The 22,161-nt window shown below is 34.1% G+C and overlaps 4 protein-coding genes across 6 annotated transcripts in view; 1 reads left to right on the forward strand and 3 right to left on the reverse strand.

Moving 5' to 3' along the window:
- The window catches only part of LOC18032187, a 6,899-nt gene extending 6,212 nt beyond the window's left edge, over positions 1-687 (reverse strand). The window contains exons 1-3 of the mRNA XM_006420881.2: positions 507-687; positions 237-345; positions 11-133 (exon numbers count right to left, since the gene is read on the reverse strand). Of these exons, the coding sequence (XP_006420944.2) occupies positions 11-133; positions 237-345; positions 507-595 (321 nt within the window). The 5' untranslated portion in view covers positions 596-687. The remainder of the gene's footprint in view (positions 1-10; positions 134-236; positions 346-506) is intronic.
- Positions 688-2,667: 1,980 nt separating this feature from the next.
- LOC18032178 (E3 ubiquitin-protein ligase complex slx8-rfp subunit slx8) lies at positions 2,668-6,495 on the reverse strand. Of its 2 annotated transcripts, none has more exons than XM_006420883.2 (5): positions 6,194-6,493; positions 5,374-5,634; positions 5,174-5,267; positions 4,476-4,582; positions 2,668-3,085 (listed from the first exon to the last, which is right to left on the reverse strand). In XM_006420883.2, exons 2-5 carry the CDS (start codon positions 5,602-5,604, stop codon positions 2,855-2,857), a joined length of 663 nt encoding a protein of 220 aa, XP_006420946.2. In that variant the 5' UTR covers positions 5,605-5,634; positions 6,194-6,493; the 3' UTR covers positions 2,668-2,854. The 2 variants fall into 2 exon arrangements, with proteins under 2 accessions (XP_006420946.2, XP_024040513.1); XM_024184745.1 differs by having other exon boundaries at positions 2,996-3,255; positions 6,194-6,495.
- An 869-nt stretch (positions 6,496-7,364) lies between these two features.
- LOC18033134 (beta-galactosidase 9) lies at positions 7,365-20,934 on the forward strand. Of its 2 annotated transcripts, XM_006420884.2 has the most exons (19): positions 7,366-7,789; positions 8,557-8,652; positions 8,753-8,865; positions 9,559-9,625; positions 10,648-10,740; positions 10,980-11,123; positions 11,345-11,433; positions 12,752-12,857; positions 13,354-13,441; positions 13,590-13,711; positions 14,229-14,432; positions 15,498-15,730; positions 16,434-16,549; positions 17,602-17,699; positions 18,312-18,422; positions 19,275-19,382; positions 19,677-19,885; positions 20,083-20,431; positions 20,529-20,934. In XM_006420884.2, the coding sequence occupies exons 1-19, from the start codon at positions 7,568-7,570 to the stop codon at positions 20,667-20,669; spliced, it is 2,709 nt and encodes a 902-aa protein (XP_006420947.1). In that variant the 5' UTR covers positions 7,366-7,567; the 3' UTR covers positions 20,670-20,934. The 2 variants fall into 2 exon arrangements, with proteins under 2 accessions (XP_024040508.1, XP_006420947.1); XM_024184740.1 differs by lacking the exon at positions 18,312-18,422 and having other exon boundaries at positions 7,365-7,789.
- Positions 20,935-21,260: 326 nt separating this feature from the next.
- Positions 21,261-22,161, reverse strand: part of LOC18033315 (RPM1-interacting protein 4) — a 4,099-nt gene continuing 3,198 nt past the window's right edge. Inside the window, exons 3-4 of the mRNA XM_006420886.2 lie at positions 21,955-22,146; positions 21,261-21,558 (exon numbers count right to left, since the gene is read on the reverse strand). Coding sequence (XP_006420949.2) covers positions 21,529-21,558; positions 21,955-22,146 — 222 coding nt within the window. The 3' untranslated portion in view covers positions 21,261-21,528. The remainder of the gene's footprint in view (positions 21,559-21,954; positions 22,147-22,161) is intronic.

Here is a 22,161-nt window from a genome sequence, read left to right on the forward strand (position 1 = left end):
AAATTTATACAGCAGCACTGATATTCAAAAAATGAGTTGTTTTAAAAGGGTGAAAGAGGTTCTCTTCACCTAAATCTTCAATTCCCAAGAAGCTAACGTCGGCGTACTCTGTGATAATTTCCTTCACTTTGCTCTGCACAATAATGATTTATTATTTCAATTTAAAAAATAATTTAAAATATAAAAAAATTGTTCAAAAGAGAAAAGAATAAAAAAAATAAGAATTACGAAATTGCCTCGAAATCGTGAGCATATTCTTTGAGTAAATTTTCCGAATCCGAAGACACTGTATTCGGTTCATCTTCAATGCCACTTCTTTGGATCTCCATCAACTCTTTTACTTCACTACAAATTGAAAAAAAAAATATATATAAACATTAAGTAAAATTAAGTTCAAGTAACAATAATATTTTTTACAAATAAAAAAATAAAAAAATAAAAAAATAAAAAAATAAAAAAATTAAAAAATTAAAAAAATGGCGATGAACGTATATATATATATATACCTGCAAAGAGAGTGGAGATCGAGAGGTGAAGAAGAAGAAGGAGTAGCAGTGGCTTCCACTTCCACTTCCATGGCGTCTCCGTCTCCCATTTTTGTCAAAATTTGATTTTTTTTTTCTTTTTCTCACTCTGAATTCACATTAAACACTATTCTTTTGAGGGAAATTTAAAAAATGGGAAAAACACGAGAGCTCAGATCCTGGGCCGGGCTTCTTTTAAGATTGGATTTATAATAAGCCCTTTGATTTTTTCTTGCTGAAGTCAAAATTTTGGACAACTTTTTATTTAGATTATGTTTGGGAACTTGGATAAATTGTGGGATTGGATTAGATTTTAAGATTAATAAATAGAAGGTTACTGTTGGCACTATAATTAAATTTCAAATCTACAGAAAGTCTGAATTTATATATTTTATAGCACAGTCTAGAGGTCTATCAACCATTGTTTGAAAATTTTCACTAACAAAATAGCGTGACCTCTATCTTACTCCAATACATGGAGAGATATATCAATATCTACCACAAATGTAGGAAGATAATTTAAATTTGAACCGATGCCCTCCTGATGCTGTCGCATTGAATGCCCTCACCAATGTGATAGTACTGTTCACCACATTTGCCAAAAACTTGCGTAGAAAGTGTAGACTCTTTTTTTTTTCCCAGACTTGGGTAATGATTGATATATCTTTCTAAATATTGGAGAAATTGGATATTTAGAGATTGTGGCACAATAAATTCCTAATTGCAAAAATAAGTTGAGCGTAAATTTAGATTGTGCCACAATAGAATGATTTAGGTTGATCTTGATAGGTTTTTAATTGTAAATATCGATAAATTTTTACTACTTTAGTTATTATGAAATAACAAATAGGTGCAACAAGTATCGCATCTTAACATTTTATGATTAAAAAATTACAGAATCTTGTATTCTACTGCTTTTCCATTAGTTAATTGTTAGTTGACACATAAAATACCAATTTTGCGTTATTTTGGAAAAAAAATATTTAATACTTTGAAATGTCTGTGATTGTTTGCATGTGTGTATATATGTTTGTTTGTTACAATAATTAATAATTAAAATTAAGTTGATATTTAATTGACTGAAAAATTATTTTAATAAATGTATTACGGAGACTTAGGTTATAGCTTTTTTCTTCTTTGTGTAAATGTAAGCTTTTATTTAATTTTTTGGGTTTTTGATACAATAGTGAAAATTATTAAGTTTTATTAGAACATATGTAATTTTTCCCTTTAAAGTACGGACAAAATTGAGGATAAGGCTAGGTTGCAGACGCCGTACCTAACAGCTGCACCTTAGCCAGCTCCACAAAGGGTGCATTTGGTAAGCAATTTTCCCCTCCTGTGCATGTGTGTCCTTCCACCATTGGCTGTGTACGTAACAGATAATGTACCGTAGCAAGCTCCCAAAATTAATATTTAATACATCAATTAACTGAAAAATAGTAAAAAATCGTATTTTGTCATTCCTAATTCTAAAATGTTATGGTGCAATACTTGTTGTACCTAAATATTATTTCACAATAACTTAAATAATAAAATGAAAACAACTCATAAACTAATTGTAATTAAAATAAAATAAATGCTACCCCTCCAACCCATTGTGCGTTAATGTTACACTTTGTATTACTTGTGAACTTAGGAATTGTAATGAAAAACTTGTATCGGTGATACAGATATATGATTAATTTAACCTGCCATATTATTATTATTATTATTATTTTAACAACTAATTGCTGAGTCCAAATTGTACGGCCATTAATTGCAACTTCAATTACCCCTCATTGGAAAATTGTCATCCACATAAATAATGCAGTACATATTACTTAAAAATCCTAATATATGGATCTTTTCTTTTATTTATATTATTTTTCAAAATTTTATAATCCACTTCGTATTAGTTGTTATAAGTTGTAATATCCCATTAATCTAATTTTTAAATTTCTTAAATAACAATACGAAAACCAAGAACTTAAATAATAAAGGCCAAACTGATTTTTTTTTTTTTTATTGGTATTTTGCATTCCTTTGTACTTGTTTTGGAATTAGTTCAAGGAGCTGGTTGAACAAAACATGACAAAAGAAACGAAATTTCACTTCAAAATTTTAATTGTTACATGTCCTTATCACAAGTGAGATATAACTTTACGGCTATAATTGAAGCTATTGCGTGAAAAAATGGAGGAGACAGACAGCCACGAACTTGAAATACCATTTATCATTGATATATACTAAAAAAAATTGCAAGGGAGAAGTCTAAAGAGCATTTCTATTTCATTTAGTCCAAGTGTTTTCCTGCATGCTAAGCCACTATTATTTACCAAAGATTTTGATCAACTGAGAGTCGGAAGATAGACCCTGAAAATGCCTCGCTTTCCTACTTTCTGCCGGCAGTTAGGGCATTTTCCTTGTGCTGCAATTGCGCCCTTGATGCAGTCCTTACAGAATATGTGACCACACTTTGTTGATGTTGCTTCACTCAGTGGACCCATGCAGATTGGGCAACTGAATGTAGGAGCTGCAGCCATAGGATCCCGGGGCAACTGTAGAGGTGCGGCATCATTCTGTAACCAGAAATTCACAAGTATTGCATCTGTTAAGTACATGTACTTGAGATATAAAATGAACTAAAAGCTTGTGAAAGAGCTGATGAAGCCTTTTTATTCATTGCCGGAATACTTCTTCACATTGTGTTCAGAAGACATGGATTGAATCTTTGATATTGAACTCGATCCTGCTGTGCACAGTGAATTTACTTAAAATGAATTTCATTTCAAAGAAGAGAAACAGAGTTTTGATGAAGAATGTGAAAAAGAAAAGAATATGCAATCTTTGTTTGTATCTTATAACAATGTTGATAAGCACGTTTTCTAATTCCAGGTCTAATAGGCTTCGTCAAAAAAGATAAAATCCAAGTGAAAAATGAAATTTGCATGGCCTGTATGATGCAAAGCAACCACAAGGGAAGCATTGATCTATATATCAGATTATGAGGCTTCAAATAGAGTGAGTCACTTTTGCTCGAGTAAGAGCAATGCCGAGTCAAAACTATCACTCCTCTTTTGTCTTCATCTTTTTCTCTCTAAACTTTCCAGCTCTACTGGATTATAATGCATTCGAGAAAAATGGTTAGATGATAGGAACATTGGAGGAGAGGAATGTACTAGGCAAATGAAGCAAATAAAGGACAGAAATATTAGGCTGCAAAATGGTACAGAGGAAATTCACAAGTAGATTGAAATAGCTGAACAAGTATATATGATCATTGAATAACGATGATGTTCAACATGTTGTCAGTTAAGTTGATGATACAGATGAATATAAGATGACGTTGAATAACAAATGATATGTTCAAAATATTTTCTTAAGCCCCTATATCACAGTTGTGGATCTTAAACCCAGCAGGATGAGAGAATTTGAGCAGGGAAGAGAAGCATCGTGCTATTTGTTAAAGACAAAGGTGAACAGACAGATTTCTGGGGAGAAAATGGTTCTAGACTTTTCAGGCAAAAAAGAAAGGGTTTGATGAACATATTTTGAAATGTATACGAGAAGTTATCAAGAGGACAAACACTAAAATCAAACTTTCAAGATGTGATTGTTAAGGAGCCAAGATCAGTCGAATGATTCTTTTAACTTTGATTTCCAAGAGTGCAAGAGAGGAGGGGTCTATTAGTATAAGTGATCGTGTAGAGTGTAGACTATCAAGCAAGATGGAATGAAATTAAAAAATGGTAGAAGCCACAATAGATGCTAAATACAGAGAATTATTTGCCAAATTATCATTCACCATGCAAATGACATAATCTTAAGTTTCAGCTTTCAATGCAAAAATAATTGAAGAAAAATTAATCGAAAAAAAATTGCAAGGGAAAGTACTCCTAGAAACAGATAAGAAAGACACAATAATCAAGCAAGGAGCAATCAAATAGCTTATGCGATTGTCAGAATAACCTTGTTATTGTTACTAGTGTCCACATTTATGCAACGATTATCAGGAGTTGCTTCATCTGGTCTGTTCCTTCTCTGCTTGACATACAAAATTGCCAGGTCCGTGACTTCTGTCAATTACAATTCAGAACCAGAAAAATCAATCATATACTGACTCCAGAGTGAAGATAATGATCGATAGGCAGATATCTGCTCAGTGATAGAAGCACCAGTACAGAGAAAATTTCCTTCCAAATATTTCGAACTTACTATCAATTACAGAGACTAAATTATAATGAATATCTTATGAAACATACAGAAAGAACTATCAAGGTTAGAATTATCACTTACATTTTTTGTTTTACGTTTCCACACCCCCTACCCCATCCCACCCCCCTTCAAACCATGCACAAAGATAAATTAAGTTAATTCCTCTCCAAGTTGGTGAGAGTGAGATCAGTTCCCTAGACTAAGTACAACCACTATGAAAAGACCAAAACAACTAGGCTATCCCATAGAGACGTGAGCATCACTTGCTAATTTAAGAAAAAGCAAAATAATTGTCTACATCACCTCTATTACCTTTCTCTCACAATGTTATGTCCAATGAGGATGAAAATAGAGACCAAAAGTTTATAAAGAGCATGCATATAAATTTTTCATGGAAGCCTCAAAAGAAGTTTAGATTAATCATTTATCTACTGGAACCACAAAACCATTACCTTGAAGGCTGTCTAATAATCCTCCGGCATCAGTAAGCACATGTCTCAACTGATCAACAACCTGAGAATGGTTTCTTCGAGAATTGTTCTTGGCCTAAAAAAAGTTAAAAGCACATAGAAATGAATCAGGCAAAATCTAAAAAGCATCTGAGGCCCTAACCAAAAAAAAAAAAAAATTCTATGAAGACTAAGTATCATACTTCAGCAAATAGCCTTTGGTTAATTATAGCTAGATCATCATCAATAACCTCTACGCAATCTCCTATATCTCCTCGAGAATCACTGTGCCCATCAAATGGATATTCTTGAGAATTAGTAGCGATGTTTCCATCTGTAGGTGGATAGTTGAGGTCCAATTCTGGTAGAATCCTTCTTCTCTGACCGTCTCTCGCATTCCTTCCTAAACATTGTCCGAGTTCCCAAGTGCTCATGCTGCTGTCAGAGCTTCAAGCCCAAAATATCTGAAGAGAGTATTAAGTTACTAATAAGAGCAGTATAGATCTATTTTCAGAACTTAAACATCGACAATAATCAACAAATCAGTATGTCAATGAAATCAGCCGGGCGACGCAGGTATAAAAGAGGAAAAAAAAAATGCAGAACTTCAATAAGCTCATTTTGCATGAAGAGCAACCAAAGAATCTGCAGAATCCAAAAATGATTTGCAAGTACTTTTTCTTTTATTATATACAGATATATTAACAAAAAAAAAAAAAAAAAGAGAGTGGGCAAAACCCAAAATCAATTTTTTAGCCAAGGAAAATTGCTTAAACACCACATGTCAAACCCAGAGGGCAAAATGGTATGAAAGCATTTAAAATGAAGCAATTTCAAGCAAACATTTCCTACAATTGATGTATGGTTGTTCAAGAACATGATCAAATCAAACAAGAAGGCATAAAAAAGATCAACAAACAGACGCTTTAAATGCTAACGAGTGAAAGAAATATCATTTTCACCAAAGCTTAAATAAATAAAAAATAAAAAAATTAACAAGTCCAGTCGAGTGCATGTACGTACCTCTTTGTTGGGATTTTTGATTGAGTGAGAATAACAAGAGCGCATCACAGAGCTGTTTTGCGATTAACATATTTATAAAGGATTTTTTTATTTTTTTTTTGTGCTTAATGGAAACTCATACGTAAATGCTGCACGTGTTTTTTTAATTTTTTTTAAAATATTCATTAATCACAGTATCGGGAAAATCTTTTTGTTGCCATATTCGTCGCCATCGCTGCTCCTCGTCCTCGATTTGTTCTGTTTCATAATCAATTACGTTGTTGGTGGGTGGCATACGGGCCCCCACAGATGCTGAAGCGTACTTTTGCGGGTCGGACTTGGCCCGAAAGCAAAAACTAAACCCGGTTCGATCCATGGATCCGTCTAATGGTGGGTTGGATGGGTTTGCGTTGTGCGCGTTAAGCCCGTCGGTCCATTTGTTTTATGATTCTTTTTTCCTCTCAGAATGCAGGAATGTGTAATTTTCACAACCTAATCCCACACCAAATGTTTTGACAAACTTGATACTCCAACTAAATCTGTGACTCTCAGTTTAATTTAACAGTTAAAAGGGTAATTTAGTCTTTGCAAAAATGAGTAACGTGAATCCAAGCCCAAGTATGAAGCATATAAATCTTGTACGCAAACAATACAACGCCTATAAAAAATTTAATTTAACGCTTAGTAACACATATATTTATATAAATAATATTAAATAAACAGAGGTTGTATATTATTATTTATTAAATAAAAATTATAAAGAGTCCTAAAACACCAGAGACGATAAAAATTATTTGTATAAGTATTTGTAACTTTAAAATCATTTATAAATTATAATTTTACTTTAAATAACTTTTAAATCTATTAAATTTTTCTTTTTTAAAAATTAACAATTACATGTATTTTATTTAACTTCATATATTTCTACTATGTTAATATAATTTTAAAACTGTAAACACCAGATTTGTAGCTTTCATATTTTTAAAATTGGGAAGTGAATAAGACACGTGTATTCAGACTAATTTAAACCTAATCCAATTGAAAAGAAGAAGTCCCTAAACCAATTAACCAATCACATGTACTTGTACGATTAAATAATAATTAGAAAAAAATTAGCCGATAAAATAAACCACTTAACCAACCGGACCCAAAGAAAGTAATGAAACCCGATAGATGAGTTGTCAATGTCATTATCCAAAACCAAAATTGTAGTCATAGTTCTGATCGTTAATTTGCTTACGAAAACGCTTTAGCTTTAGCCCAAACTCCACTCTTCTTCGTCAGCAAGCTCTCTAGTCTTTGGCCTTTAGGCTCTGGCTCCATCTTCTTCGTTCACTTTGTGTTGTTCTGTTTGTTGTGTCTCTCATGCACATATAGTGAAGAAGAAATAGCAAAATGCATTCCAAAAAGAACAACAGAGCGTTGCTTCAGTGTCTCGCACTCTCGGTTTATCCGATGATGATGATGATGATTCACTTGTCATGCGTATCATCATCATCAGCTTCAACTTTTTTCAAGCCCTTCAACGTCAGCTACGACCACAGGGCTATCATCATCGACGGCAACCGCCGTATGCTCATCTCTGCTGGAATTCACTACCCTCGTGCCACTCCTGAGGTGCCCTTTTCGTTTTTCCCTTTGATTTTTTTTTCCATTTAGTTTCGTCACTGATGAATTTGTTGACCCTCTTGTCTGTTTTTTTTTTTTTTCACTTTTTCAGTTTTCTCATTTGCCTTGTTTAAAGATATGAGTTTAAATCAATTGTTATGATTGGCGACAAGGCAATTGTATATTGTACTTAAGTTGGGTACGCAAATTAGCATTTTATGTAACTTCGAATTCCAGTTATTCAATGAGGGCCTGTTCGGGATTAAGGGAATGTAGCTTTTAATCTGCAAGCTCCTTTGAAATGAAATTACTAGCTAGCAAGTGAAAGTGGGTGGATGCTGTTAACCGCAATGCCTTGTTTAGGGAAGCATTTTAGTTGCTGAATTTGCTGTGCTTTTAAAATTAAGTGAAAGTACAACAGTTACGAGGACCCTTAGTCAAGCAACTTCCTAGTATGTTTATTGAGAACTGTATAGATGCCCTTGAAATTCACATTTGTGGTGCATTGGTGACTGTTGCTTCCTTCATTTTAGTCGTACTCTGTGTGTTGATTCGCTCTAGTTCTTTTCCCATGGTGCTAATTTATATTCTAATTTCTTTTCTACCTTTTTCGCCTGTTTCATATGGCGACCTTCTTTGCTGGTTTTAGCCTGTTTATTACTTATCTAGATATGGACTAGACTATCACGCTTTGGCATTGTTAACTTATCTCTCATCATTACTTTTAGAGCCACTATGTTATATGTCTATGTGTAAACTCCTTTGTATGATGTCAGATGTGGCCTGATCTGATTGCAAAGAGTAAGGAAGGTGGAGCAGATGTGATCGAAACTTATGTGTTTTGGAATGCACATGAATCAATCAGAGGACAGGTGCATTAATTTTTCTATCCACCTAATTGGGGGAAGTAGCTTCAGAGGGTTATATATTTCATTTTGCGAATTATTAATTTTTATCTGATTGCTTGTTCAGTATAACTTCAAGGGGAAAAATGATATCGTTAAATTTGTGAAGTTAGTGGGATCCAGTGGGCTCTATCTCCAACTCCGCATTGGTCCTTATGTGTGCGCTGAGTGGAATTTCGGGTCTCACCTTTTTTCTCTCCTTCATCATACTAGTTCATATGTGTGGTTACATTTCCATTTGTGAAAGATATTTCAGGTGCAATGTATTATTATGCTACTTTATCGAGAAAAAAGTTCAATGTGCTGATTATTCTCATAGGTAACTGCTTGGTGCTGTCCACCTAAGGTGGTAGTATGTTGAAACTGCATAACTGCATTGCTAGGCATGTAGAAAGCAGAATCTCTGCTTCACCATACCTTAGTTCATAGAATATGGAATGCTGTCCATTATTCTATTATTAAATTATAGACGCACAGAAGTTACCAAATATTGGTATCACATTTGCAACGTTAATTGATATGATTAAAAAAAAAAAGTGCCATTGCAAGCATTGTATTTCTGAATAGAAAGAACTAAGGAATTTCAGAAAAATCCATATAGAAGGTAACTAGAATGCATGGGTGTTGAAGAAAATTTATTTGATTGTGGGAAAGTAACTGCTTTAAAGAAGGCTCTTTCTATTCTTAAGCTTGAAACTGAAATGAAAAAGTGTGGAACATTTGAAAATTGTTATCTGTTGCATATTTTAATTTTTTCAGTAGTTGATGTCATCATCCTGATGTAGCCAGTAATGTACAACCCAGATTATATTTCTTAGTCTTTTTCTTTTTATATTTGGAGTTCCCATCTTATTTCGACTAATAATCTTGTAGGGGCTTCCCTGTATGGCTGCGTGACATCCCAGGCATAGAATTTCGAACAAATAATGCACCTTTCAAGGTAAATGAACCTATACATCACTTATACTTGAAAATTAGTTTGCTTTTCACTTATTTACCTGAAGGATGATAATTCTACACTATAATAAACTAGTACCAAATTATCTAGTAAATTGAAATAATCAAATTGAGCTTTTCATTGTAATGTTCAAGCACTTTGAGCCTAGATCAAGTGAGACCAATATTTTTGGCAAGGTGAATATATTTTCTTCAGCCATGGAACAGAAGTTTTACAAACCCGGCCTTACAGCAACATTTGCTCTATAATTAAACATTCTGAAAATTTGGATTACAAAAATGGTCCAAATTTGATCCAAAGATAGTAAATGCAACAAATGGTGTATCAATTTTGTTGCAACAAGTGTACAAGCTTTTTCCATAAATTTGAATCAGTTGCGATAAACTTATTATTAGATTTTATTTGATGACTGGAACGTGAAAAAGGTTTAATCATCTTTGAGCACATTTTTCTTCTCACTGATCAGTCAGTTCTAGGCTCTTCTATGAAATGCCATGAAGCTGTTCTTTAAGTCTAAACATTTTACTGTTGGATACTATGGATTCATAAATTTGCACCTTTCCTTCTTTGAGACTGTCAAGGAATAGAGATATTTAAATGTTTTCTAGGATTCTCCCAGTAACAAAACAACTTTGACCATGGTCAAAGTCAGCAAAGAGTGAAATCTTTGTTTACAGGTTTTGACTAGCTAGTCACAATATCGAGCACAGATTCACCCTCTATTCACCCATGAAGGCATCACAACAAACTTTCTTCTTAGTTGATCATTTTTTCCAGTTTTGTTCTCGAAAATATGCTTTCATTTAGTTTATTTACACGTGTAATAGCTCCTTGGGAAGTGTTCTATGAGGTTATATCTGGCAAACTGAAAGTAGCTTAAGTTGCAGGTGGGGTTTATGCCGTGCAATAATTTACTCTTGTTGACAAAACTTGTCCAGAAGATTGTAGATAACTGAATTTTAATTTTGTGTTTGTGATACTGAAATGATGCGCCATTTTCTCAGGAGGAGATGCAGCGATTTGTCAAAAAGATTGTGGATCTAATGCGAGAGGAAATGTTGTTTTCTTGGCAAGGTGGTCCAATCATCATGTTGCAGGTTGTGTCCTAAAGTTCATGTTTTGGCTTGTTTCAACATGCTATTTTAGTTCAATGGCCTTGTTTGAAGAATGGCCAATTTGCATGTGTGATCTACACTTGAATGATGATGTAGCATTTGCAGTTAAATTTATCTCCTTCAGGCCTTTTTTTTTTTTTTTTGGGTTACAATTTTGTACTATTCTTATAGCATTAAAAAAAAAAAAGCTTCTACTAGAGCTAATTTTTAATTTTTCTCAGATTGAGAATGAATATGGAAACATGGAAAGCTCATATGGACAGCAAGGAAAGGACTATGTTAAATGGGCTGCTAGTATGGCTCTTGGGCTTGGTGCTGGGGTTCCGTGGGTTATGTGCAAGCAAACTGATGCTCCAGAAAATATTGTAAAGTCTTTGCCTTAATTATCTGTGTAATTATCTTCCAAGTAATGCTTATACGTGTTAAATTGCAATTAAGGCAGTAGAGAAACAGTGAGTGGAGAGAAGCTTGAATTGGTTCTTAAATGCAAAGCTGTTTATACGTAGAGGTTTTTGTTGTGTTAAGGCGCTCAGATTTGGGACTTTTAAGAATTTGTTCGTTGATGGCTTGTCTTTGCTCTTAACAGATAGATGCTTGCAATGGATACTATTGTGATGGTTACAAGCCAAACTCCTACAACAAACCAACTCTGTGGACAGAGAATTGGGATGGATGGTATGATAGTGGAGGATTATTTTGATAGCGCTATTTCATCTCATCTTGTTATTATTTATTTTAAAAATTTTAATTTGCTCTCTATTCTCTAGTGCTTGATCTTTAGAATATACTTGATCTCATTAGAATATTTGGACAATTTAACTAGAGAAGTGAATTTTTGAAACTCTCTATTGGTACATTACTGGGAAAATCTCTCTTTCATGGCCTTAGTTTTTGCATTAATTTTGAATTTTTTCATGGAATAAAAGGGAGAGACATCGTTTGCTAACAGGATACTTTTGGAGGGTTATTTTTAAGGTGTGTAGAAAACTTTGCTTAAATATATATCCAACCGAAAATTTTCTTCAGGGTCTGAAGAGCAAATGCTGGGCATTCACCTATCCTTGCAGCCTACTCACAAAGTGCCTTCTTCAGTGAAACACGAAACTATGGTGAACTATAGAGTCTTTGCCCTTGTGTTTGTTTTTCATTGCTCTATTTTACCCCAACCATTTTATGCTACCCTTACTTTTTGCAAATGAAAATTATTTACTAAGTTTTTTTAATGATTATTCTAACTTACATTTTGCTTACATTTTGATTAAAGTGATATATTAAATGTTTCTTATAAAATAAAGTATAATAGTTTCCCCAAACATTAAAAAAAGGGGTAATTCGTTTTATCTCTCATGTATTCTTAGCTATCTGCATGTGAGCAAAAATGAATTATGAGATTTCATTTTTAGGCTATCCCAATTATCCTGAGTATCAACTGCATAATGTTTGGGACATATCTTCCACTTGCTGTTGGGATTCTGAAGTTTCAACATTTCATGGAAAGCTGATTACCATTGGTTTTGATGCATGTAAAATTTTCTTTTTGATTAAACTCTGTATTGGTTGTCATACAGAGGGCTTTTTCTGTTTTCCTGGCTACAAGAATATAAATTTTAAATGATTTTTGATGATTGCTTATTTTATTCCCTGGTGAAGCAAATTTCCTTCTTTTTTACTTGCTCACAGAATGCATGGCTATGTATTCTAATATCTGATTAGTTGAATAAGCATTTTCATCTTTTTGAGATATATTATTTCACATTGAGTTCTTCCCTAAGTTGTACTTCAAATACTTGTTTGTTTTTATGTTGCTGATGGTACACAAGCAATGGGTCCTTCAGGAGTTGTTAGCTATTGTATGCCTCAGTCCTTTGTTAGGATTCTATTTCAAATATGCTATTGTATCTTAATGACCATAGTTTCATTTATTTTTGTTTTATTTTCTGTTTCTTATAGTAAATTTGAACAATAAAACAATTTTGTTGGTTGATTTTTGAAGGTATACGACATGGGGTGGAAGATTGCCTCATAGGCCTGTTGAGGACCTTGCATTTGCAGTTGCGCGATTTTTTCAACGTGGGGGAAGCTTTATGAATTATTATATGGTACCATAGACAACTGAAACTGAATGCTGAATTTGATTGTCCAACGCATGAATGATTGAATGGTAGAATAGGAGTTTCTTTTGGGAATAGTATGAGATTGTTGAAACCTTGAATTAGTTTTATGTTGATTCTTTCCTGCAGTTGGTTAAAGGGTTCGTGGTTACCACTGTTGTATGTTTTCGGTGAAACGTTTTAATTCGGTGCCAGAACATATGCATGCCTTCCTAGTTGGAATTCCCCCCCCTCCAACTATTTGCAATATCGTGCATAAGTTCTATAACAATGGTTAAGAAATTGAAGTAGATACTTAGAAAGTGGCTAGTGCCATCATAATATGGCATTGAAGCCTTCTTTGAGGGTGAGTCAGGGTCTAGTCTTGGTAAATATGACCAATAGTGAACATGTTGGCTATGTAATATCTGCTAAAATCCACTTGTATTCTCATATATTTATTTTTAAATGCTGCATTTTGACAAGCCTGATGTATGGTTTTCAGTATTTTGGTGGAACAAACTTTGGTCGGACTTCAGGGGGCCCGTTCTATATTACTAGTTATGATTATGATGCTCCAATTGATGAATATGGTGGGTGAAATTGAATTTAAATAACTGCAATTGTTCCTCAGTTAGAAGCATTTTTTGATTCTTTTTCTGTAGCACGTGTTTATTTGTTGTCAAGATGTTGCAGAATAAATAACTTGCAATGTTGATGTCCAAAATATCCTTCATATAGGTCTTCTGAGTGAGCCTAAATGGGGTCATTTAAAGGATCTGCATGCTGCTATAAAGCTTTGCGAACCTGCTCTAGTTGCTGCTGACTCAGCTCAGTATATAAAATTGGGACAAAACCAAGAGGTTCGTGTTATTTTTTTTTTCCTTAATATTATATAATGTTAACCAAACCTGAAAATAGGAAACCCCAAGAGGTTTTGCCTATTTTAAGCCTAATGTTATTTAAGGTTCTCAATTAACTACTAATTCCCCAGGATCCAATAGATCAAAATCATCCTTCACCATTTGCTACTCCTATTTAGTTGAATCTCACTTTGGCACCATCACCATATCGAGTGGTTCTCCCATGAATGGACTTCTACCTTCAATGCCGAGACCATTTTAATGTTTTGATCTGAAATTCCTTATAATTTCTTAAAACACAGTAGAAATATCTTTGTGATTGTGTAACCCACATCAGCCAATGTACATGAATTTCTTTTGGAAGTCAACTCCCAATAGTCAGTATATTCTGTTAGGAAGAAGCTATCTTTTTGTGTCATTTTTCAACTATAAATAATGGTTTTCCTCCTGGCAGTTTCAAGTGTTTCATGCCAGTTCTACCTTTTTAATTCAATATAGTGTTTCTAAATAATTTCAGGCACATGTGTACCGCGCAAATGTTCTTAGTGAAGGCCCAAACTCAAATCGTTATGGAAGTCAAAGTAACTGCTCTGCTTTTCTTGCTAATATTGATGAACATAAAGCAGCTTCTGTGACATTTCTTGGTCAATCATATACTTTACCACCGTGGTCAGTGAGTATACTACCAGATTGCAGGAACACTGTGTTTAACACTGCAAAGGTTTGATTCTGATTTTACAACATTACACCCATTGAAGAAGAGTTTATTTTGACAGTAATTACATTTTATGAAGACCTGTTTGGATACATAAAAATAAATCTACTTTATTTATTTTTACCATTTCTAGACTGAATGCTAGACCTGCATCGACTCTAGTAAAACTTACATCTTGCTTATATGCCCACCCATGAAGACAAATACATACAATAAGGTACTAAAAAAAAAAAAAAATGAAAGGATTCTAGCCATTGAATCCAGGTGAGACATAGTACACAATTGTCCACCAATTATAGCTTTTTGGTCTAGGAGTTACATTAGCTATTTCTTCTAAGGCTGGGGCCAGTCTTTTTTTTTAATTTTTAATTTCTCTTAAAAATTAGCCTTAGCTTGACATCTACCATTTAGTTGCACTTTTGAATGCTACAATTAAATTCAGTTTAGTATCAAAAGTTGGTTCATATAGAGTATTAACAAGCTTTATGATGAAATCTCTTATGTCATTAATAATGTAGATTTGAAAGATACCTTTTGAATGGTTGTGACATAAGAATTCATGCAAAAACACGAAAAATGTTTGGGCCTCTGTAGACAGCTGCATAATTAAAGGCATGGAACTTGGGCTAGAAGCCCAAATAATTTATGGAATCTTCAAACATATTTCTTGTCTTGCAGTTATGTGGGCACTGTCCGTTTTCATCATATTTTTGCCAGTTGGATGCTTTTGACAAGTTTATTTGCATCTCATATGGTTATTTTTTGTTTCTTCTATTAATATTAGTTTATTTGCACCTCATATGGTCATTTTTTGTTTCTTCTATTAATATTATGTTGGTAATGATGATTTGAATTTGAACTGTCAATTGTCGCAAATTGAAATGGGGCCAATGATAGATTACCTTTAGGTTCTGACATTTTGTGGTATGCTGTTGAGTGGCTTTTTTTTTTTTTTTTGGCTTTGAAGAACTAATAGTTTTCAGTTTCTAAGAGATGACTGAGGCATTTTCTTTCATTCTTTCTTTCTCTCTTTCTTCTTTATTTATTTTTTTGATGTTTGTCTCTAAGCAGGTCAGCTCTCAAACTTCCATCAAAACTGTGGAGTTCTCTTTGCCTCTTTCTCCGAATATTTCTGTGCCCCAACAGTCTATGATTGAGAGTAAACTTTCCTCTACCTCGAAATCCTGGATGACTGTGAAAGAACCTATTGGTGTTTGGAGTGAAAACAACTTTACCGTCCAGGGCATATTGGAGCATTTGAACGTGACAAAAGACTATTCTGATTATCTATGGCATATAACCAAGTACGTAATTATTTAGTTTTTGGTCTAGGGTAAAATAGGATAAAATGTTGTTGAAAAATAGATTGTAAAAAGGAGATATATCTGCAGCATAATTGTTTCTTGCCTGTTTATTCAATGTTGTTTAGATTAATTCAATTCATATTAAGAAATAAGAATGACAAATATGATGGTCAAAATATATGAAAGGCAAATACGTGAATCATATAACTACATTGTTTTTTACTCACAGACCCTCCTTCCTTCCACTTTTATGCTCTTATGATCCCTTATGTCATTTTTTCCCAGTCATCTATTGTTGGTGGGGAAGAAAATCTTATGCGGTAAGTTACAATGTGGGACTAAGAGATAACATATTCTCATTTGGGTAACTAATTCTTTTCTTACCTTCCATAACCAGATAATATATTGAATTGAGTCAATGTGGCGATTTAGTTTTGTCCTCAATTGTTACTGTTATTGAACATGTTAGTCATGCTTTTATTTAGGCCAAACCAGGTCTATTAATTTAACCCTTTAAATTAATTATTATGTATCAAAAAGAGAAGGGTTTGCTAGTGTTTGATTAATTCTATCTTCTGTTATTGAGTAAAAACAGTTTTACTTTTTTTTGAAGAAAATCAATGACATAATTAATTATCTTCATCTCCACCGCTCCCCCCCAAATGTCGATTTTATATTAATGCTTATTAAACTTGGATTGCAGAATATATGTTTCTGATGATGACATCTCGTTTTGGAAGACAAACGAAGTCCGTCCAACAGTTACGATAGATAGCATGCGTGATGTGTTGCGTGTATTCATTAATGGCCAGCTTACAGGTGGATTTATTTCCCTCTCTCATTTGTGTTTAAGTTTATGCTTGTGTTTTGTTTTATTTTTTTGTTTTATTTGCTTTAATATTTTTTTTTTCCAATTGTATCTTTCTTTTTTTTGGGTCCTCATTTTCTATTATTGTTGTCAATAGGAGGGGCCATATTTGGCATATTCAAGTACAAACTGCCTATTTGATCATATGAAATGATGGGTCTAGGGAAAAAATTAATTAGTTGGACAGAGTGTTTCAAGGTAATAATAATAAGACTATGTCGAAAGTACGTAGTGATTAGGTTTACTTTTCTTGATTTTCATGCAAGTTTTAAAATTATAAATAGAATGCAATTGAATGTACAAAGCTAAAGTCATTTTCATGCATGTTGAAAAACCTTTCGTTCAGAATCTTATGGCGAAGTGGTTTGGTATACCATGATATCTTTCTGTTAATCAACATCTAAAAGTTTTGAATGGAGATCCTAGTGCATCAAATGGAAATTACTGTTTTTAGCTTTAGACATACTGCTGGCATTTTTCTGCAACTATTTAATGCGAGAAGGTCTTTCATTCTTTCTATTAGTGCATGAGTTCTTTATGATAAAATAAATAAAGGAAACCGTGTCTCTCTAACTCATTCTCTCTCTGTCTTGTGTTTTGCCTGCCCTGTCTTCATTGTCAATGAGGCCTGAAAGTTGCTTTCTGTCTTTTGTTACTTTGCGTTCTTTTTCTTGCCATTCCTGTACTCTTTATGGTATTAACATGGATATTGACAATTACCTTCTATTTTGAAGATAAAAAAATTGATGTAGTTCTACTGAAAATATTTTAATATGCTAGCTAAGTAAAGACTTAGTTGTTTCATTGTGATTGATTTCTAAAATGGACTTTTTATTACCGGCAGCCACAAAATTAATGACTTGCATTGGCTTGGGGCTGTTAGACTATACTTCCTTCTAAATATAAGCCAGTATTGGAATGCTTGTTGCCATTCTATGTTTCATGTACATAATTACCTCCTTTATTTTCTCTAACTTGATCGCTATGTCTTTCCAAAGCGAAGGCAGTGTGATTGGTCATTGGGTCAAGGTGGTGCAGCCAGTTGAGTTTCAGTCAGGATACAATGATTTAATCTTGTTATCTCAGACTGTTGGTTTGCAGGTAAAACTTGATAATTTTTTATGTTATCTTATTTTATATTTTATATTGATAGAGTGATGCTTTTGTCAAAGTTGTAGCTTTATCTGATGATAAATCTCGATTTGCTTAGCAATTGGAGCAGCTTATTTTTTTAACTAATGTTGACATAATACCCTTTGAGTTGTGCCCTAATGTTCAACAAAAAGGTTCTGTTTTAGAGAATTTCGGCTAGAGTGCAGGCTCTAAATTGAAATGAAACTTATTTTGTAAATTTTTAACTTCCCCAGGTACTCTTTCTTCACTGCATTAATTTAGTATCTCTCTTGCTCTCTTTACTTCCGTAATTTTCTTCACAATCCTTTCTCCCCTCTTCTTGATTAATAGTCAGTCATCTCCACGCCTTGTTTCTTCTATCCATGAATTAATTTTCAAGGACTAGTTTGTTTTCCCTTCCTGAATTTCTTGATTGTTATCGTGGGAGTTGAAGCGTTATGAATACTTGAATTGTCTAGAGGTTCTGGGAACCTTTTCTTTAGTTATTTATCAATGTCTGTTGGTCTTTATTTTGTCCCCAAAGAGGATGTCGGTTACTGATTCAGCATTTGTATCATATGGTTTCAATTGCTGGAACAGAATTATGGTGCCTTCCTTGAGAAAGATGGGGCTGGTTTTAGAGGCCAAGTTAAGCTTACTGGATTTAAAAATGGGGATATAGACCTTTCAAAGATATTATGGACATACCAGGTATGATTCCAATGTTTTGGCAGGTAATCTGAACTTCATTTTGGATGTAATGTAAAAATTTTGGTTTGGTGATATTTTATTTATATTTTCTTTACCCAAAGTTAGTCACTTGGTTGATTTTGCACCTAGTTGCAATGATTGCTGGCTGAAATGACTTGGGGCCGTCTGAAAGCATTGTACATGCATTAGCAGTTTTATTGCTTAGTTTTAATTTATTAAACCATAAATTTCTATCATATCAGCATTGTTACAGAATTTGTACATGCTGTATCAAACAATCTAAGGCACGCAGGCATCTTAGCACGAAATTTGTGATCTTACATATGTTTTGGTTATATATTTCCTGATTGGTCTCTGGATCTTGAATCTACCTGACATAGAATACTTCGGATTTCATTGCAATATTATAAAGTCATGGGATTTCTATCACGTCTAAGGTAAATAATGCCGTTGCAGATGTTGCAATATATGTAGTGTAATAAACCTACCCAGTTGTGTCAAATTTGCAATTTTTTTATATAATAAATGCAGCAAGCAGCAGCTCAATTTGGAATATATATATATATAATGGGGCTCTTGCAGGCATGGCCCAGTGACATGGTGGACCATATCGTGCTGGCCTAAATGCCCAATGGACCTTTGTCTCCGGCACGGCCCATTAGACATTTCTAGAATTGTATATGATGGTACATGTTATTGCTATTGTAATGTTATAACTCCATCCTCAGTTGATCTGATTGGCTCTTCTGCGGCACCTTGAGCTGATTACTTTCAAGGCTTGTGATAAAAGCTTGTAAGGATTAGTATTTTCTTTCTCCAGAAAATAATAAATAATGTTTTTCTTGATGTCAGGTTGGTCTTAAGGGTGAGTTCCAGCAGATATACGGTATAGAAGAAAATGAGGCAGAATGGACTGATTTGACACGTGATGGTATTCCATCCACCTTCACCTGGTACAAGGTACATTCAATAAATTTTAAGAGTTTAATTAGGATGATTGTTACGTCATTACCTGTTATGAGGTAATTTAAGTATTACAAGTATTATAAGCATTACAAGTATTATGTTTTTTCTTGTTGAAAAAAATAATAATAAACAATCAGTACAATCATGCTTCCTTCTTTTGTGGATTTATATTCTTTATTCTCTTTTAGTATACCATCTCCTTTAGTTCATTATTTTCTTTCAGTGTTGCCAATTACTGCTTGCAAGAAATTTTATTCATATATAGCCCATTTTCCCCAACTCATGCAGACATATTTTGACGCTCCTGATGGGATAGACCCAGTGGCTCTCGATTTGGGAAGCATGGGAAAGGGCCAGGCTTGGGTCAATGGCCACCATATAGGAAGATACTGGACTGTGGTTGCCCCGAAAGGTGGATGTCAAGATACATGTGATTACCGTGGAGCCTACAATTCCGATAAGTGCACTACAAACTGTGGGAACCCTACTCAAACCTGGTAATGTTCCAAAACAGGATTAGCTTATTCTGTTTCACCTTAATATGAGAAATATTGACTCAAAAATAACTGATTCTTAAGAATATGCTTTCCCTGGGTAACTATGGGACACATTTTGTCTTTTTAAATTGGACAATCATTCTTATAATGAGTTCAATGCTACAAACCTGAAATAGCTAACACTTGTCAATCTTCAGGTACCATGTGCCACGGTCATGGTTGCAAGCATCAAATAATTTACTCGTCATCTTTGAGGAAACAGGAGGCAATCCGTTTGAGATTTCAGTCAAGTTGCGTTCAACTCGAATTGTCTGTGAACAAGTTTCAGAGTCCCACTACCCACCTGTTAGGAAGTGGTCCAATTCATATTCTGTTGATGGAAAATTGTCGATAAATAAGATGGCACCAGAAATGCATTTGCATTGTCAAGATGGATATATTATCTCTTCCATAGAATTTGCTAGCTATGGTACCCCTCAGGGTCGCTGCCAGAAATTTTCAAGGGGCAACTGCCATGCGCCCATGTCATTATCCGTGGTGTCTGAGGTAAAAATGCTTTTATCATAGTTGCTTCTTGATAAATGGAACTGATTATGGTGAGTTTGTCCAGTTATTGACACCACTAAATCATTCTTTTTTGCAGGCTTGCCAAGGTAAAAGTAGCTGTTCCATAGGAATTACAAATGCTGTGTTTGGAGGTGACCCATGCCGCGGCATTGTGAAGACATTAGCTGTTGAGGCAAGATGCATCCCCTCATCGAGTACTGGTTTCTCTCAGATTTAAGTGACAAATTGCCGCAAGATGTTCGAGGTTGATATCCTAAATCTATTAAAAAAAGCAAACTGTTTTCATTGCATCTGTCCGTATTTCAGGCCGACAGCTCGCATGGGAATTCCAGTTGTATAATTTATACATGTTGCAGCCTCTGCTGTTGTATTCTACAGGGTACATAAACCTGCTCTAACATTTGCACATACCCCTTGCCCAAAAAAAGGGGTCTCTGTAAATGGAAATTCGGCAAATAATACAAGATACGCTGATTCTCAAATATGCAAATTCGAATTCATACACTTTCCAGGGTTTGATTAGAAGATAAAATATTGTATTGGGAAAAAGTGCAAACAATGAAATGAATCTCCTCGATTTCAGAATTTATCAAACCTTTTCTGAGATTTCACATTATCATGAACCTTTTTCAGAATTTGTTAGGGATCTCTGTTCAAGTTTTCATACAGCTAATGATAAACCTTCTTTTAGAGATCTGAATGTTACCAGCGTGTAACACGTATTTCATTCACAGCATTCAACAAATAACATCTGCAGCTCTTCTAAAACCAGACTCATTCGCTTATTAGATACTTTGTGCGCGGTAAAGGTAACTGCATGACCTAAAAATTGTTATGAAGTAAGAGAACAATTTACATCTATGAGTGTCTTTCACCCGGTATATATAACTCAAGCATATGATCAAGTGGACATTTTGGCAAGGGGAAAAAAAGTGAGAGAATTCCCATCCAAAGCTTATACATATGAGTCTCACCTGGCACAGAAGTCGAAAATTTATACTTTCTATATATCCATACATATGACACGGACCACGTTAGATAAATACATGTTTCCTATGCATCCATAGCAAAAGATATCACCATGGCATTGGAAAGCAGCAACATTTCTGTGAAAAAAGAATAAGAGAAAGATCAGAATGATAAAGCAAACTAATTAAGAGAACTATTTCTGATTACCCAAAAAAAAAAAAAAACCAGCCACCAACAAGAAAAGATTGACAATCCATTTGCCAAGAAATATTTTGGAAGATGCAAAATGCATTTTCTAATTTCATCAGAAGTCAAGTTTTCGACTTCTAAGAAATTCCAGCAGAAAAAATGTTTTTAATGCACTCCCTCGCAATGTTACAATTGGCAAATGACTGACGCATGCCCCATATTTGTGCTGGCTTTACATTACCATTTGATTTAAACCTTCGAGACACACTCTAAAATATTTAGCAGCCTGTCAATTGCAAAAATGGTAGGGCAATTGAATCCAGCAATAGAATGCTCATACATACCTTAGAAGTTTTGTTTTCATGTTGCTTCTGATCTTTGTAATAAGGTTTTCTGAATGCTGCAGCTGATACATTTCCTGTCCCATTCATCTTCTCTTCTCTTACTTTGTTGAAAACATGAGTGAATCCATCTGCTGATGTAGGGTCAGACTCATCCCACTCACCAAACTTTGGAACTGCAGCACTGTGATCAGGCTGCAACATCAAAAG

Source organism: Citrus clementina, unplaced genomic scaffold, assembly GCF_000493195.1.
Source record: "Citrus clementina cultivar Clemenules unplaced genomic scaffold, Citrus_clementina_v1.0 scaffold_9, whole genome shotgun sequence".
NCBI classification, from domain to species: Eukaryota; Viridiplantae; Streptophyta; class Magnoliopsida; order Sapindales; family Rutaceae; genus Citrus; species Citrus x clementina.